Here is a 19,909-nt window from a genome sequence, read left to right on the forward strand (position 1 = left end):
GTCTTATGGTCTCTGCATTAGCAGTTATTGATTTACAGAAAACATACACCAGTAAGAATTACTCAATATTTACTTTAGTGTCAATATTTTCATTAAAGTTAGTAAAAAATAAAAATAAATAATAACAACAAGTTACAAATATACTATACCTTTCCCATGGGAAAGGTTACACCCGCGTTTCAGTCCCAGGACAAATGGCCCTGCAATCGGCTCTGATGGAAACACGATAGCTGGGTAGACACGCTAATTTTCGTCCCTTTACCGGCACCGGGGTTCCAGATGTTGGCACATAAAAAGACAGAAATATCCATGTATCATTCAATAATTTCAAATCCGATTAAGAATGCAAAAATAAAAGTTATTGACTTTTTTCATGTGGGACCATGAATTGTTTTGAGAGTGGGGATCGCTCCCCGGGGACCACAGTGGAGAGAGAACCCCTGCGCTCCCCGCCAGGCTCTGAGGGACTCCAGCACCACCCCAGAGACCCATCTCTGCTCCCTGTCGCCGAAAGACCGGTGTGCAGGCATGAACATGCCGTTTCTACTGTTTTGTTCCCAATTACAGTGGAACCATGACACGGCCCCTTTCCGACGTCTTCGTGACATCGAATGTGACACACCATATTAGCAAAAAAGAAAGGCATAGCTCTCTCCTGGCAATGGGAAAGGCGCCAATCGCCTATTTTTAGCGAGTTTACCCATGTTGGAAAAACTCCGGTATACCCGCTATTTTTGATGTAAAAACGATAATAGTGACATTTTGAGTAGCCAAAGGGCTACTTGATTTCCAGTACTGTTCTGAAAAGGAGTCACAACATCAGAGACAAAGCATCAAAAATGATACGTTGTTTGCCAAGGAAACTTAAGACAGGAAATGGAAATTTGTTCCCAAAACAAAATAACTGCAATCTGCTAACAAAAAAGAAATACTACGAATTTTAAGGGAACAGATTAAATATGAATGGTAGGGGAAAAGTTTTGCACCGTTCACTTGGATTGGTTTCTCCTCATGCAAAAGAAACATTAGTGTCACATCTTTAGTCTGCATTTTCATGTCCTTTCATCAGAAGAATGGCAAACACCCACGAGCGACGCTTTCTTTTGCTGACAACCTAGCCTGCTTAGGACTAATTAGAATTTGGATTACAGAACTGTTAAGAGAACGACTTTATGAAAAATACTTTCATGGTGACAGATGAGACATTTGTTTATTGTGACAACATCATTACCATTAATTAATTCTTCACAAAGAAGCACGCTGCATTGCTCGATGTCTTTTCAGACTTCCAAATGACAGAATGTGCCGCTAAAACAATAGCCAGGCATTTCATGGGCTAATAGCCTTTGTCGTGTATGACACGAGAGAGACAAAGGCCTCTTATATGAAAGGACTTACTCATGATAAACATTTTTATTTGTTTATAAATCTTCTCTGCCCCCGAAGAATCTGTTCGCAAGCTTCCTTACATAGAACTTTTCTAGGCATTAAGGCAGCGCCAACTGTGTCTCCATTTCTGATCTAATAGGGCGTTTTTTTGCAGATAAAATGTCTATATTAAACAAAGCCTCTGCTATAGCCTCTGGTGCCCTTCCACAGCTCACACAAATAGTTATGGCTTGCTCAAAATCTGATATTGCCAATGCATACACCCCAAATCCAAAATCTCCCAATGGCCTTCCAATAGACTGATAAAACATAATGACAAAGATGTGTGACTAAATATTCAGCTCTGACCACATGCACAACAAAGTTCAAAATAGGGCTGCATCCTGGAAAAACGATGAGTTGAATCATCAGTCGGAAACATGGTAAAACAGATAGAAGCTTACAAAATGCACAGGGATACCATTTCGATGGGGAATTAGAAATAAGGCGAATCCAGAGTTTCCGTTAGTGAAAATTGGTGAAAATTGGTCAACGTGTCCTGGAAGAATTCTATATCCTGGACAAACGGGAGCGATTCCAGCCAAATATTATCTGTGTTTATTGAGCTTAAAAACAAGTGATAAGCAGGCTATATAGAGAACAACATCATAATATTTTATATTGAATATTAAAAAATAAATCTAATCAAAATGATCCACCCAGCACTAATTGAAATTATGCTTGGAGGGAATTATTTTCACTGGACATTATGACCAGAGAGATTTAAATATGTCGGACTAAAATTGATTTTCCCGGTCAAAAACCGTCAATTACCGGAAAACTGAAACGCTGGGGAATCCTAAAATCGTCCGCGTCCGGACACAACTCACGGAGGAACGGGTCCTGACTCAGACTCGTTACGATTATTTTCTGCGCAACATGCATAAGGAGGAGGCGATCGGGGAGAGAGTCACAGAGAAAGTGTCCCCATTAGACACGGTTTCGTTCCACGCCCACATGTTTCGTTCCATAAGGAATTTTAAATAAAAGAACCTACATCTAAAATAGAAACACACTGTTTTGTTGTTTGTTTGTTCTGTTTTTTTAGAGAGGGAGACCGAACGCTCCCTCTCTGCCCTCGGGATGGCGCCCTAGTCGGCCATCCATCTCGAATAGTCAAATATTCGCATTGAACAGCTGAATCTGATTCAACTGACAAAATTCCAAGTGGGGTACAGCCCTAGTTCCAAACAGCCAAAACCAGAGAACAAAAAGCATTAAGAGAACAAGAAAAAACATTTTCTAAAATATGATTGACATTATCATTTGTGTCAAATTTGCTGCATCATCTACTGAATGCAGTGCAGATGTAGTGTATAATGTTGGATAAGGAGGAAAGTGGAGTGCATTCTGGCACAACAAAATTAGAACAGACCAGAGAAAAGGATTGTTAGATGCATTTTAGGTTGGGGGAGGGGTTCTTCTGCATGTGCCGTCTTTTCAGCTCAGCTCCGAGATGGCTGCAGCTCCATTAAGTCATTTCCTTCTCGTTTTGCTAAAAGGCTTTTAGTCTGTGTATAAGAGTCAAGAGAAAAAGGGTAATATCAGTGAGACACAAATTAACAAAGTGGCAACCGGCACAACATTTGTGGATGTTGTGTGTCGAACTAGATATGCAATCAGTGGGGAAGATTTTGGCAATTAATGAAGACTAAGTCAACAAAAATATATTACACAAGTTTTTTTATAATGCCAACAGAAAAATGTGACATCCTTGACAGCAACGTATTATAAAGGTCCTCCGTAAGGGTGACTGAGTTGCGTTGAACTAGTTGATAAGGCTAGACTTTAATCTAATTGCGTCACACACCCCAAAATTCTACTTCATCTCACACTATAGATAGCTGTTAAACTAATCATTGTATTTATCTAAATACAGAGGAGAGGTAACCTCTTTGTTTTCAGGCAATGAATTGAATGTCTTTCATGGAGTGAACTCTTGATTTAAATCAGCCTGGGTTTTGGACATTTAGAATTGCAGAATGCATGCTCAGTGCCACCACTTCTATATGGGCCTATATATACACACAGATTAATCGACTGTCAATTAATTGCTAATAAAAATGTAATAATTTAAATTAAAGATTACTATTTTGTCATCAATAACAACTGAACAATCTGCGGTCTTACTGTAGAAGTCCACCAGACATGTTGGCGCAGTGTACGGGCGTGGTGAGCACCGTGGTTTTCCCACCGGCTGTGTGGTGAAGCGTCCCAGACGCGCTGACGTTGTCGTAGAGAGGAGGAATATTGTAAACAACAGCGATTTAAACACACAGTTTGATAAAACTGTGATGCTTGGTGGGGTTCACCAGAGACACAGTGAAGGAGACGCAGGGGAAACCTCTGTGTAAAGCGGAGGCCGCTCTTATTGACTCCCGCGAGGCTTCAACTACCTCAGAGTTGAGGTGGTCCAGTCCGAAAATAACAACCTGTGATGGTCTTGTCCCTTTTCATTACGGACTTGTCTTCAGACACCATCTCTACTTCCACTCACACCCAGCGCTCATCTCACTTCCCTCTTTCCTTCCACACTATCCAGACTCAGAACTTTGTCAGTTGAATTGGATACAGCTTTTCAATGCAAATATTCGACAGTTCAGCTCTTCCTATAGGTGAGATAGGCGCTATCCCGGTGCAGGGGTGCCAAAACAGTGTTTTTATTTTATTTGTAGGTTATTTTGGGTCTCCTTACTGAACGAAACAAGTGTGTATAGAACGAAACCGTGCATAATGGGGAAGCTTTCTCCGTGGGTCTCTCCTTGATCACCCCCCCCTCTCCATGCGTTATGTGCAGAAAATAATCTTAACGAGTCGTGCCTCGTTCCTCCGTGCCCCGTCCCCACACTGTTTTTGGTGTTTTATTTGGAGGAATGGGGCATGGCGACCGGGGCGCAGGGAGAGCCGTGTTTGATTCAAACATTTGAAAATACTATTTGTAATATTATTTGTAATTCCCCATTGAAATGTTATCCCTGGGCATTTTGTACGATTTTATCATGTTACTGTACACTGACAAAAAAAAAGACAAAAAACAAAACGACCGTTCGACTTGAAAGAATCTCAGTCGACTGACGGGTTTCCAACTGACGGTTCGAGTCGTTGACTTTCAGGGGGCAGCCCTAATTCTGTCCATAGATATAGTGTGTATTATGTATATATCATCTTTAAGATTACTTGTTTGAGATTGGTTGCTCATTTTTGTAACGTCACGTGTGTCAAACAATGCACCAACAAATTCCTTGTACGTGAAAATGTAGATTCTGATCATTAAATCTAAATGGTTTGATATATATATATATATATTTTTTTACAGATGGCTTACTTGAGGCATATGCCCATGAAAAGAAAGAAATCTAAATTTCGTACCCTCAGAACAGAAAGTATGGGTTTTTAGTCAGGAAAAACCCCGGGGTGGCAGGATCACGTGATCAGTCACATGAGGACTCATCACTCACTAACTCGCTCACCCCCGCCCCCCATCTGTTTCCACACCTACTAAACATAGAACGTTACCACCATAACGAACAAATTATGTCTACAACCATGTTTAATAAAACATACAATGCTGCATAAACACGTCTCCCTAAACACGAGCATCACTCCGCGGCTACATCATCTCCGGTACGTAAAGGACGACCGAAGGCCAGCCGCCCCCCCCCCCCCCCCCGCTAGCGTTCAGCTAACACAATTTGACGCGAAGGGATTAGCAGGCTAACGCTAACAAGCGTAGAGCGCCGTTCGCCCCGGCCGCGGGACGCTACGCTAAGCTAAGCTACGCCGCCGCTAGCTCCCGGAGCCCCAGCGTCACGTACTCAGCCGCGGTTGTGAGATGTAGTTCCTCGTCACCGCCTGGGTGTGCGTCCGCGCCGCCGCCGCCGCCAGTCCATTGTGGTCCATCGCCCTGTTCGCCACCAGTGTTGCCATCGCCCAGCGGTCGGGTTCTAACGGAGCGACGGGGGCTGGTGGTGGTGGTGCTGCTGCTGCTGCTGCTGCTGCGGTCGGAGCTGCGGTCGGTCGGTCCGTCGGCGCGCTGCGGGTCATATGACACGGAGGGGGACCCGGATGTTGGAAGCGGCGACGGCGGAAGGAAGGGGGCGCGTTCACGCGGCTGGCGGCGCCCCGCCCGTGAGCGCGCACGTCTGTCGCGGCGTCCGTGCGTCGTTGTCTCCCCCCCCCCCCCCCCCGTCCGAATGACTTCGGTTAGTTTCGCTTTCTGTCGTCCCCTCATGGGGGTTCGCTCAAATGTTTTTTTTTTGGTTTCGTTTTTTTTTGTTTTTTTTTTCTTCCCCCCCATCGAAACTGTTAATAAATGTGAGTGGGGGAAAAAAAATTACTCAACAAAACCAGTTGTGTGGTTTCGTTTGAAACAAAGTCAACAAGTGGAATTAAGGGCTGATATAATTTAACAAGCACCTAGATCATTTTGAGTATAGTTTCGTCTGTGTACACGGGGCCTTGTTTGTTGGCGGATGTGTGAGAATGTTGTTCACACAACGACGTTGTTCATCTTTTGTTGTGTTCATAAAAAGTGTGTTTGACGAACAGAGCATCGCTGGAAGCATTTTCTACTCCAACACACACACACACACTTTCAGATGGTGTGTTTTTGTCAATATGTCTGAGTTATGGACGTTATTTTTTTATGTCCAGAATGCCATCCCTTCCATAGATACAGGCTCTCTCTCTCTCTCTCTCTCTCTCTCTCTCTTTCACACACACACACACACACACACACACACACACACACTCTGCCAGATACAAATACAATAACTCACAGCACAGACCTATGGTACACCCACCCGCACACACACACACACACACACACACACACACACACACACACACACACACACACACACTCTGCCAGATACAAATACAATAACTCAACGCACAGACCTATGGTATGCCCCCCCCCCCTCACACACACTCTGCCAGATACAAATACAATAACTCACAGCACAGACCTATGGTACACACACACACACACACACACACACACACACACACTCTGCCAGATACAAATACAATAACTCAACGCACAGACCTATGGTATGCCCCCCCCCCTCACACACACTCTGCCAGATACAAATACAATAACTCACAGCACAGACCTATGGTACAACCCGCACGCACGCACACACACACACACACACACACACACACACACACACACACACACACACTTACACACACACACACACACACACACACACACACACACACACACACTCTGCCAGATACAAATACAATAACTCACAGCACAGACCTATGGTACAACCCGCACGCACGCACACACACACACACACACACACACACACACACACACACACTTACACACACACACACACACACACACACACACACACACACACTCTGCCAGATACAAATACAATAACTCACAACACAGACCTATGGTACACCCACCTGCCCGCCCGCCCACACACACACACGCACACACACACACACACACACACACTCTGCAAGATACAAATACAATAACTCACAGCACAGACCTATGGTACAACCCGCACGCACGCACGCACACACACACACACACACACACACACACACACACACACACACACACACACACACACACACACACACACACACTTACACACACACACACACACACACACACACACACACACACACACACACATACACACACACACACACACACACACACACACACACACACGCTCTGCCAGATACAAATACAATAACTCACAGCACAGACCTATGGTACACCCACAGGCATATACACGTCTGCACACACACCTGTGCAGCCAGTGTCCTGGTCAGTGCAGAGCTGAGTGACAGGTGAAATGGCATGATTGCACACATTCCCCTTAAAAACTCTCTTTGCCCCTTTCTCATTTTTCCGAAGCTGATCCCGTCTTACACACACACACAGACACACACACACACACACACACACAGACACTCACACACACACACACACACACATCTACACACACCTACACACGCACACACAGACACACACACACACACACACACTCTTACAGCACATACACGAAACACATGCAAGACTCTGTGATGGCAGGGAACGCACTAGAGATTAGAGTGGCGAGCTCTGCGGCGGCCGCCCCCGGAGAGCTCATCCAAACGTTTCAGGCCGCATGCAAAAAATGGAAAATTAATGCAAGTGAAGGGCTCCTGCCTACGGGAGCAGTGCCCTCGTTTTAGGAATATCAGCCCCCCCCCCCCCAACCCCACCGAGCTTTTCACAAGTTCGAAGGGATATTATTTCCCGAAAACACCTCAGCAGGAAGCAGATTATAATAATTGTAATATTCATACGTCGTCGCCTGCTGTAATCCAAGCCGTCTACGACGTGTGAGCGAGCTGCTTTCCAGCACGGAACAGGTTGAACGCTTCATGGGTTTTTTTTGGGTTTTTTTTGTCCTTTTCTTTCAACTCCCTAAAAAGAGTGGTATCAATATCACGGTTTATGCAAAAAAAATACTTCAAACACATCCCCCAAAAGGTCAAGCGTGGCTATTCTTCTAGAAGAAGGTGATTTTTTTTCTCACGCGGACCATCGCGCTTCTAAAATACACCGAATAACTCTTCTCAGCTTGGGGTGTGTCACAAAAAAACGCTTTCATTCCGAGTTCAGATTGGACAGGGATGAGTCGTCGGGCTTTTTTTTTTTTTTTTTGTCGTCGTCGTGTCTTATTTTTTATTTTTACCAAACTAAAACTCATGCTGAGGATGACTGACACTGTACGTGAGTGGACGAATGTGGAAGTCCCAGAGAGGGGAACGCAATAAGAGGAAGAGACGAAACGACCAGATTTTGGGTCCGTTGGGGAAAATTGCGATTGAGCGCTGAACACAGAGCAGCCTCCTGCTACGAGATGTTGTCGTAATCAAAATACATCTGCAATTTCTGTACAGAATAGTTTACATTTCCGATGATCGTTCTGGGATGATTGGGGGATAAAATGGGGGATAATGCTGTTTAATGCCTAAAATAACAAGAATTTAAGAAATACTGCATGCCCGTGGACATATCTTCAATTGATATTCTTAAATTCCATTGTTTGTAAATAAAATATTCTTGAAAAGCAAGAATCAACCCAGTTAAAAAAAAAAAAAAAGGGTCATATATATATATTTTTTATAAATCCTGGAAACAAACAATTCTCGGAATTTGACCTCCATGTTCCAAAAGAATGGAAGCCGACAATAGAAAAGAGGAATTGATCGCGGGTCGCTCATGTGATCGGTGCTTCCCCCGGTTGAGGATATCAGGCCGCGCTGTTGAAAACCAGCGCAGCTTCAGACAAAAAAATTTAGTTTCGCTTTGATTGCGCATCGAGGGAATCCCGCGCGTCGGGGTAGATGGGACGTTACATCCCGGGTCGTATTTGGAGACGTGGGACAGTTGTGTCCACGCAGGACGCCTGCGGTTGTTCCATCTTGGCAGAATTTAGAGATTGGGAGCCGAGAGCGCTTTAATGTGAATTTTTATATTCTGGACAACGGCGGCGGTCATTGATTTCCCGTTTGTCCGGGATACGCATTAATTCTGCAATTTCTGACAAGCGGATACTGTGAACCTCGTCTGCAATAGCGTTTTCACCAAAAAAAATGAAGTCAAGAAGCGATTTAAGTGAAATAAGTCAAACCGGAGCGGGGGCGCAATGTCTCGGGATTAATTACATTAAATTGTAATTTGAACTGAAGAGAAGTTTCTAAAACAAGGCGTTCAGCCCAATTTTCCGAGCTTCCGGGATCCCTTTTGCAGCTCCCGGTTGAAGGATGTTCAATTTCGAACCGTTTGTTTGTTTCAAAATTCCGCTTCTCCATCGATTTTTTTTTTTTCCGCTCCCTCTCGTTGAATGTCGAAAATTTGGTCAGCGGTCTGGAGAGTATTTTATTATGTAGCGGAGTTCTCCAGTGAGAACTCAATGGGTGCACATTGAGTTCATGTTTATACTTATTTAAAAAAAAGATCCCTTGAATCGAACTACTTTGTCTTAAGTACATTTTTAATAAATAGGTGCAGAACTTGCTTTTGTAGGCTTTTTGCAACCCATAACTTGTGTAATTGGATTAGGTATTTCGCAGTGACGGCATGCCGACAGGCGGGAACTGAGGAGGAGAATTCCGCCGACTGGTTCAGGTTTTTCCACACAAAAGACCCGCTTGGCGCACTAATCCGCTAATTCAGCCACATCCACATCCAGACTACGCCGTCCGAAAGAAAAAAAGAAAGAACACCACCTCAAATAAAAGACAAAAAAAAAAGACTTAAATAATAATAATATATCCACAGGATGAAGGCCCGGGCTTAATGGCAGAACCATGTGACGGAGGGTGAGAGGGGTGGGGGGCGGGTACGTGTTGGTGGTCTGGAGCCGTGGCAGCTTTGCACACACACGCACACACACGCACACACACACACACACACACACACACACACACACACACACACACACACACACACACACACACACACACACACACACACACACACACACACACACACACACACACTCACCCAACCTCCCACTTACAAAAAAACCCTCCCCAACCTTCTTTCTAATTGGACTTAGCATGAAGGGTAGAGAATAGGTGGGTGGTGGTGGTGGTGTGGAGGTGGTGGTGGGGCAGTAGGTAGGGGGTTGGGGGTTGGGGGTTGGGGGGGTGAAGAACGGGAATTAATGTGGCCGTTTTTTTGTTTTGTTTGTTTTGTTTTGCAGATTTATATATATATATATGTATATATACATATATAATTTTTATTTTTCAGGGGAAATTCCCCGAGACACAGACGGAAGCAGCGGGTTTTTTTATTTCACGGCGTGAAATGGACAGAATGGGCCCCCCGGCTCTGTTCACCGGACGGTTCAACCGCGTGGGCTATTCTTCCCTGTTTTCCGCCGGTTGTTCACACTGAAGGAGGAGGAGCAGAAAGGAGGAGAAACCTGGCGGTCAATAAAGAGGAACTATAACAACAACGTGCCCCCGTGTTTGTTTGTTTGCGCCGGATTAGGCCGTGTGTGAAGTGGTAAACGTGGGTGAAGTGGGTGACGTCCCCCAACGGGGACGTTTCACAAATCGACCCCTTTGTGATGTCATTGGTTTTTCCTGGCGCGACACATAATTCCCGCTACGTCAGCTTATTATCCACAGGGCCTCGTTTGATTCGAGCCAAAGCAAACCATGTCCGTTTCTAAACTCGCGTTCTCCTCTCTCCCCAGCTCCTGTTTCAAGGACGTGTGTCCTTGAAACAGCAGCATGTGCCAAAACCATTTAGCAACACTTAAACACTTTTTTTTTTTTTTTTTTTTTTTTTTGTCTTTTACCAATGAACGTTATTAGCGGCAGCATGATAATACAACTTGGCGCACGGCGTCGGGTTATTATCTTTAACGAAATGATCATTATCCTCACCTATCAATTCCCACATTATGTTTCAAATGCTAAAATTGCGATTTGTGAGTTTAGAATTTTTAAGAGTCTCCTCTGTGTGTTGATAATCCCGGATTTTTTGTAAATTAAGACCTTTGACGAAGACACTGACCAACGTCTGAGCGTCCGTTTTGTCCCTCTATGATTCAAATAGAAAATACATTAGAAATATATGGTTATACACAATAATTACATTTTCACACGATAATGTTTTTTTCTCTCTCCGTTCTAATATTTGTGTTTTTCGGCCAACAAAGCACAATGAGTTATTTACAGTACTCAAAAGTATATCTTTAAAGTTATTTAGGTGGAAACCAAATTACCCTAATTCCATTGCGAGGGTAATCATTTTCACAAAATACACTTCAAGCCGTTGTGTAAAGGAGGTATAACAGTAATTAAATTTATCATAACTTGATTGAACATTGTAGCAACATGTAAATAATAAAAGAAAAAAAACACACGTGGCTTTGACTGCAGCCATATACATAATATATATGCACATTTGTACCGCACGTTTCACAAATTTCAATATATTTCACAACAACAGCACCAAAGAGCTCTGATTCATTTGTTGCCCTTCCAATACATTCGTTCAATCATGATTCACCAGATATACTAATAATCAATTTTTCTTACAGAAATGAATAATTTACAATAAAATAAAAAAATTTGAAGGTACATTTCTCATTTTAAGCTATTATATTCTACAATAATTCCATTTGAGCCTCTTCATGCATTTGCCCCTCTAAATCCCCCACCACTGATTTCAACAATATCGTCCACGGAGAAAAAAACAAAAACCCAAAAACACATGACGTCTTAAAGACTTTTCTCAAAATCTCAATCACAACCGGCGCCCCCCCCCCCCCCACCACCCACCCCGCACCCCTCCCCGACGCCGAAAAACGCTTCTCTTAAGCCCTCCGACCCCGCCCTCCCAACCTGTAAGGAATTAAAAATTGTACACGCAAAAATAATCACAAATAACTCACTCTGGTATCAAAAATCACAGACGGAAAAAGTTACTGCGTTTTTTTAAAGACATGAATGCGAAACAAGTTTTTCGATCGTGTTGGAAATCCTGTGTGTGTGTGTGGGGGGGGGGATGAGGGGTCACCACAAACCCGTCATTAAGGCAAAACAACAAACACGGAACAGTTGGAACGACTGTGGCTCTGACAATTTGGCGCCGAGGGTCGGAGGGTCTGGGGGAAAAGGTCCAGGTCGGGCCCCGTGTTCCTGGAACAAATAAATTCAAGGCATGTCTTCCCTTCTGCTCGATGGAGACTACCCGTCCGTCCGTCTGTCCGTCTAAAGAAGTGCTCAAGCCGTGCTCTGCCGCCGGATTACACCGTCCGTCTTCTCTCCGCGACGACCGCAGTGACATAAATCTACCCAACTAATAAAACACCAATTCAAAAGGGAGAGCGTTTATTTTAAATAACCTGTCGCTCCTTCGCTAATTGCTATACACTTTGTATCGATGGCCGGTCCACGGCGTGTCCTTGATTGCTTTTTGAATTATAGATTGACAATTATCGTCGTAAAAAATAACACTCAACGACCCTGCTTCATTTGTGGTTCACCTCCGCGATGAAGACGTGACGATGTGCGGGTCGTCCGAGCGGCCCCCGGGGGCCCCTGCTCTTTGTTGTCATTGTTGTGCGATGTGCCAGATGTGACTCCATTACAACCGCTATACAAAAAGAAACGGGACACAACAGGCTGAAAGGGAAAACAATGACAGCCAAGAAAACAACCAAAAGCATTTTTTTCCGGAGAGCCAGGCAAGGGGGGTGGGGGTGGGTGCCGGGTGACAACTACTGCAGGGATGTGACAGTATACCGTTTTAGGTGTATATACCGCGGTATCGAGCGACCACCGTTCTGAACCGTAACCCTTTCCCTGTAACACCGTGCCCAGGGTATGCATTTCTGTTGCAAAACTGAAGATGTCAATTTGGATTCACCCTCACCTCACGTTGCCGCCGCGCTGTAGCAGACGGCGGCAACGTAATGTCGTAATAATCCCTCCGATGAGGGATTTCCCCCAAGCGCAGCGTTCCGCCGTACACTTGCTCCTGTGTGCGCACGAGCGCCGCGTCGTAAAATATTGGCGTAAAGCAGTGTCGCTGTGTGGTGAATCGCTGGCAGAGCAGCTCTACGGATGCGTTATTACAACATTTGGCCGTCTGCTACCGCGCAGCGGCGACATAAGGTGAGCGTGAATGAAGGGGGAAAATCTATACCGTGAAATACCGAATTTTGGTAGATATCGTACCGTACTGTGAAATACTGTCAAATTTCATATCGTTATATCGCTAGTGACAACATCCATTTTTAGTCAAAATAAAGCATCATTCCATAACTTTCTTGTCCATCGATCCATCTTTCCCGTTGGTTCGCGAGTACGGCTCAAAGGCAGAGGAGCTGAGATACCGGGCGGACAGTTCTTGGAGGTTTCCAGCCAGGGAGCCGGCCATGGAGAGCGGGGCGGAAGAGATGCGGGAGGACACCCCGCCCAGCAGCGATGGCATGGGGAAGCTGAAGAGGCCGTGCGGCACCTGAGTCCCCGAGCTGGACACCACGGGCAGTGGGGGGCTGCAGCCGGCCTTGCCTGTTCCCCCGCCGCCGCCGCCGCTGCCACCGCCACCGCCGCCGCTACCGCCGCTGGCGTTAGCGGCGATGGCCATGGCGGAAGGTGCGCACATGGCAGAGCCGCAGTGGGGCAGCAGCCCCGGCAGCCCCGGTGGGGTCAGCAGCCGGCCCTGTTCCAGCAGCCGCAGCACGCTGCACGTGGCCGCCGTCTCCGACACCACCGAGCGCAACTCAGAGTCTTTGCCTTGGTCCTTCTTCTGCTTCGTTCGCCGGTTCTGAAACCAAACTTTTACCTTGGGAAGGAGATGAGAGAGAGAAAAAAAAACCACCTCTTAATAATGAAAAAAGTAACTTCAAACCAAACGTCAAATCAAAACGAACAAATTGTTCATAGAGTAATTTTACATACAGCATGACAGCGATCAAAAATAGTCTATATATATTGTATATATAACTGCAACAGGTTCATATTGATGCTGCACCAGGGTTGGAAAGAACAATTTTTAACTCACCATGTCACCGTAATTTAGTACTTATTAAAATAGAGTATTTTTCTGAGACCATAATCCTTATAATTCCTCATCAAGTATGATGTCATCATATTTATAACATGATGTAAACTATTAGAACAACTAGCAACTAGCAGCGGATTGACCGGCCACTAGTTGCAATTAATAGAAGATATATTTTACCATATATAAGATGAGACGCTTTATCAATCCCAGAATTGGAACTGTGGATAAAATGTGGTAGCATGAAGTCTAAATGAGTCATTATTTTTTCGGTTTCACCACCTTTGATTGAAAATCGAAATCAACACCCAGCCATTTCGAATATTTACTAACATACCTAAGCACACAAACACACGCCGCCCAGGTAATGAGCGCAGACTCTTTGGTCGGAACGAGATGCGACGCCTCCGTCCAATCGCGGGGAAGCAGACCTACTGTGCCGCTTGAATAGGGCAAGATTTGATCAACTAATTTAATCAGAGCCGCTTTGCATTCCATAGATTACCAACCTCGGAGTTCTCTCTCAGGACTTCAATTCAATGGAGGGAACATAGTGAATATAATGTTGACGTGGTGTTGCATCAACATTATATTCACTATATTGACGGGAGACGAGTGGCTATTCTTCACGCTGCGCCTGTGGCACCAACATCATCACCTCCCTCCATTCACTGGAGACATTCAGATTTTCTCAAAATATATGATTTCAAAATTTTTTTTTTTTAATTACCATAATTCAGCTTTGATTATTGACACAATTTCGCGGACATGTAAATAGAGGTACAATTTTGCTCGATGTACATTTTCCCTGTCAGTCTCCTGCAATCAAACCTGATTGGCTTCATCAGGACCTATAATTTAAACGCGTGCACCAATCAGCAACTCGCCTCAAATGCGACGCCCGCATCTCGTCCAATCACATTTGAATATATTTCTTTTTCCTTTCCCTTCACCGCAAAAGCCGCTTTAAATTCCCCACAGAGCGATGACAAAACAAGTATTTCCAACATGTTATGTTCCCAATATATATCTACATAAACCTCCGTAAAGAAAGCATTTATACCTGGTCCATTTTTAGAGGTTACGAAAAGAGAAAAAAGAAAATAAAAAAAGAGAAAAGAAACTCTGGTATCCAGCGGCTCGGACAAAGATGATAAGATGTGCACACTTCAGCAAATGGCTGTCATTCTTTAAAAAAAAAAAAAAAAAAAAAAAAAACCCCTCCACGAGTGCCTGGGAACTAAATGTTAATTTCATGATGCTGTCATTAAGGGGCACTTCATCAGGGAATTGCGTGAACAGACATTACAAGAAAATCCAAACACCGTTGTCTGGCCTCAATAGGTGGTAAAAAGGCGTTATCTGCATTTCTAGCTGAATACTCCGTCCTGTGAATAAATCTGCTTGTTTTTGAAATCTGCGGTAAAATGCAGGCGTGGGGATGGTAGTAATAAAGAAGGTAGTAATAAGGAAGTAATAAAAGAGACATCCATACATAAAAAAAAAAAAAAAAAAAAAACAACGTAAAATGGGTATAACAGTGTAACAGGAGCGGTTTGAATTTATGCAGGATACGATCGGAGAAGAAGAAGGAAAATGGGGGCTCGGGCGACCGTTTGCTGGTTTGGCGATTTTGAGGTGCAAAGAAACAAAAAAAAAACGGAAGGTGTTGCGTATTATGGAGAACGTGTTCTTCCGCTCAGAACAAAGCACCTTTAATCCGAGCCAGAAAAGACCCTCCGCCCAACGGCTCAGAGTCAAGATCGTTTGGTGTCATTCCCGGCGTGAGCTGCAAACATGTACACAAAGCAAATGAGGCAGACAGAGCCTTGAACAGATCAAATACGTAAATAATACGAGTTCGTGCTGAAATAATTTCGTCCAACGGATGGAGGACTCTGACGATTTTCTTTATTTGTAAATCCAAATTACGCAGGTCAGTTTGCGGTTGCGGATTTTTTTCTTTTTTTTTCTTTTTTTATATCCGGTGTAGGGGTACGAGCAGGCACAGGGTGCAAACACAGTTCACCGCCGCAGCGCGACATTTCACTGACCCCGCGATGCCACACCAGGGGGGAAGGTTTAGCGCCTTTTTTTCACAGATTTTTTTTTTTCCTTCCTTTTTGCGCCAAATGAATAAATATCGCCCTACAACAGAAGACAGTGTACGCTTTTGCTTTTTTCACGAAAATGCCATCCACGCAGCCATTCCAAAGCTTTCGTAGGTACAAAGTCATGACCTATATTGAATAATAAATGAACATTTTTGTCTGTGTTTTTTTACACAAATCCAATTTTTTTCCCATACAGTTATCTTCTTAAATACAGTCAAAAAGGTTACAGGTAGCTGCATTTATATATATATATATATATATATATATATATATATATATATATATATATATATATATATATATATATACAATTATTACTATATACATCATACATAATTCCAAAGCATTCTATTTCAATAAACATGGCTGGATCGAGTTAAACTACAGAGCTACGTAATATTTAATTTAAAACAGTGCGTAACAAATGCAAAACCCTCAGAAGCTTCAGAATGTGAATGGTGGATCCAGAATACGGTCCAATCTGTTGGAATACAAACTCAGAATGCGCCTTAATTATTTTTGTATTTTAAAACTATTTCGGTCCTCCCTTTCTCCCGTTGAACATCCAGAGAGTCAACAACAAACCAGGACAATCGTTTTCCAACCACCCTGAGCCATCGCAGCAGAAGCATTGCATATGCTTTATAAATGACACAAAGCACCTTTTTTGGTATATTCCGTTAGAGATATTGCGCTGGTCATACCTGAGTTTCGGACAGATTGAGCTGGCGGGCGAGCTCCGTGCGTTCCCTCCCAACGACATACTGGCACCTCTGGAACTCCATCTCCAGCCGGTAGAGCTGCTCCGCCGTGAAGGAGGTTCTGGTTCTCTTTGGCCGGTCCAAGTCCAAGCCTTTGGGTAGGATGATCTCTCGGATAGAGCCTTTGGCATCTGCGAAAAAGGCAATTTAATTTAATACAATGAAGAAGCCTGGTTCGGGTCCAGTTTTTTTGAGGAAAATAAGGTGCGTGTATTTTAATGATGAGGTGAAAATATTAATATGTCACGACTAATGCTATTTAATAAAGTGTTATCTGGACTTATATTGTCTGTTCTGTTATCATTTACACAAATTTTAGGATAACCACACCTAAGTTAAATCATTATAATCAATGATATAATCATTACATCATTTAGATGATGATTGTATTATTATTGTAATTCCAATTATTATTTTTAGACGTCAATGATATTGTATTTTACGTCAATATATTGAATCAAATTTCTCAAACACTTCCACATTCACTATATGAACTATAAATACACATAAATTACATCAAAATGTAATTTAACCTGGATTGTATTTATGTCAAATTTGACAAAAGGCATATGATTTTGATTTATAAAATAAAAAAGCTAATTTATGATTATTATATCACATTAGAGATTTGTATAAATACCACATGGGCATTTTTGCTTTTTTTTTTTAATAACAATCATTTAATGTAATTCATTATAATAAACAATATATATATATATATATATATTAGTAATTGAGTAAGTAAGTAAGTAATAGAAAAAAATGTCAACATTCCTTTTTAAATTAAAGCTGGAGGTGCAATTCAAAATAAATGAATAGCATGTTATCTATTTCTAAATTGATAAATATCCACCGATAACACCGATAATACATCAATTCTTATGCGACGAAAGTTATAAAATGTATTTTAAATAAGCAAAATATATTCTCATCAAATTCTGTATTTTTAAAAAGAACAATGAAGCACTCGGAAAATGTATTTTCTAAATACAGCAACAATTCTTTGAGTTGTGCTGGTATTTAAATAATAGAAAGGAGAAAACAAAAAAGAAAATAATAACATATTAAAATAATATTTTCCTGAGGTTTGACTGCTATGGAAAAATGTAGAATTTAAATGTATTCAAAAACAATAAGTGTGATGTTCAGTTACATTACGACTGGAGGGACTAATCCCTAATTTACTGTATACTTAGGTTTGTTTCCAAACAACCTAAACTGTTTGGCCAACAGTGCATCAAAGAAATTCATCGACTGCAAACTGTAGGCCTGCCAACAAAAATACCACATAAATAATAAATAAAATAAAACCATAACTGAAACCTATTTTTATATCCAATTCCTATTTTGAATCACATTACAGTTCATCACTTTTTCTTCGATTTTTTTTCAACAAAATTCAAAGATTTTGCTGTTTAGCAAAAATCTAAAATGTATAGATGAGAAGATAAGCGTTCCTTTAAATTATGAGAAAATGTCAACAATGAATTGTTTAAATTAATGATAACTTTGCAAAAACGGAATATCTACAATCTACCAACCACGTTTCAAGATAATAAAATTAATAAAGGCATAATGAAACACTGCCATCATTTCAATAAATTGTTTTTTTTTTATGTTATTATAATTTGCACCTCAAAAAATTACTGGTGAGGTTGTAAGTGTGACTATGGGTTTCAAACAAGGAGGTAAATTTAAAATGATACTAAATTAATTATAACTTACATTTTAATATAACTTGTTTCCCTAAAATCGAACTTTTATCATAAACAGCTACTCAAAATTATTCCAATAAAAACATAGTGACTTTGAAAACACTCTGTATACTAAAAGAAATTGCTTCATGTGCTTCAATTACACCATCCTTCCTTGAGTTCCCGGTTTTCAATCTGTATAATCCTCCATTTCACAAAAAAATTTAAAAAAACCTGCTTTACACTTTCAAAAACAAATGCTGCGCCCGCCCGACGTTATCGGCGACGATAAAAAAAAAAACCCAAAAACCCCTCACCTCGAACGAGTATCCGCCGGCAGTAGTCCGGGTCCCCCGCGTTCCCTCTGCTCTTCTCAAAGTTTTCCGCCGTCCCAGACGGCGAGAACGCCTCCTGCTGCTCCTTGAGGAAGCTCTTGGACAGGCTGCCTGGGGAGTCCTTGCCCTCCTTCCCCTCCTTTAGTCCATTCTTCAGCACCATAGCCTCCGTCTCCTGGCCGTACCTGACCTCCATACTCCCGCTTTACTTCCCCGGACCTTCTGCTCTTCCTTCCCTCTGTCCCTTTTTTTTTTTTTTTTTTTTTTTTTTTCTCCTTCTTGTTCGGCAAAACCAGAGAATGAAGGAGAAGAGAGCGCGAGAGAGAGAGAGAGAGAGAGAGAGAGGGAGAGAGAGAGAGAGGGGTGGAGTGCGGGGGGGGTTGGGGGGGAGGGGGTGGAGGGGTGGTGTTGCAGAATTAAAAAAAAAAAAAAAAAAAAAAAAAAATCTACGAATTCCGTGCACAGGATCCGTCCGCGCAGGATGAGTTTCACAAGCGGCACCTTAGAGTCAGCTAGCTAATGTTCCCTCGCCCCGGCGAGAAGCCTCTGTTATCGCCGACCCGAACCCCCTTTCGCCCAATGATCGGGGACTTGTGGAAAGTCGACGGCACCTTAATGCCCCCCACGCCCCGTTACCACGGACATCAGTCTGATCGAGGATCTCCAAATAATCAGTGCCATGGACAGCGCACCGGCCGCCTCAATTGATTACGGTCATTTCGCTTCCTCCGGCGTCGGCGTAGCCTCGTGAATACACCAAATTGTTTTGGGGGGTGGGGGGGTGGGGGTGGATGGGGGGGGGGGGGGGGGGGGGGGGGGGGGGGCGGCAGATCAAGTCTTAATGGAGAGCTCTGGGCATCCGGTCCCCCCTTTCGGCACGCCGGCTGCTCCCAGTCCAAGGAATCAAGACGAATGATTGGTCTCGTCTCGCGGCCGAGCCTCCCCGAGCCCCCTGCACGAGCACAACACAATCACAGGGGTGCAGCAGCCCTTCCACATCAGAGGAGGGAGGGAG

General features: G+C 43.2%; 2 protein-coding genes across 2 annotated transcripts in view; both read right to left on the bottom strand.

Moving 5' to 3' along the window:
• Nucleotides 1-5,447, bottom strand: part of atp6v1ba (ATPase, H+ transporting, lysosomal, V1 subunit B, member a) — a 34,578-nt gene extending 29,131 nt beyond the window's left edge. Inside the window, exon 1 of the mRNA XM_080016879.1 lies at nucleotides 5,244-5,447. Coding sequence (XP_079873005.1) covers nucleotides 5,244-5,355 — 112 coding nt within the window. The 5' untranslated portion in view covers nucleotides 5,356-5,447. The remainder of the gene's footprint in view (nucleotides 1-5,243) is intronic.
• Nucleotides 5,448-13,237: 7,790 nt separating this feature from the next.
• vax1 (ventral anterior homeobox 1) lies at nucleotides 13,238-19,090 on the bottom strand (the record flags this gene model as incomplete). Its single annotated transcript, XM_080016265.1, has 3 exons — nucleotides 13,238-13,771; nucleotides 16,809-16,996; nucleotides 18,877-19,090. 3 exons carry the CDS (start codon nucleotides 19,088-19,090, stop codon nucleotides 13,238-13,240), a joined length of 936 nt encoding a protein of 311 aa, XP_079872391.1.
• Nucleotides 19,091-19,909: the final 819 nt, after the last annotated feature.

The sequence above is a fragment of the Zeus faber genome (genome assembly GCF_960531495.2).
Source record: "Zeus faber genome assembly, chromosome: 16".
NCBI classification, from domain to species: Eukaryota; Metazoa; Chordata; class Actinopteri; order Zeiformes; family Zeidae; genus Zeus; species Zeus faber.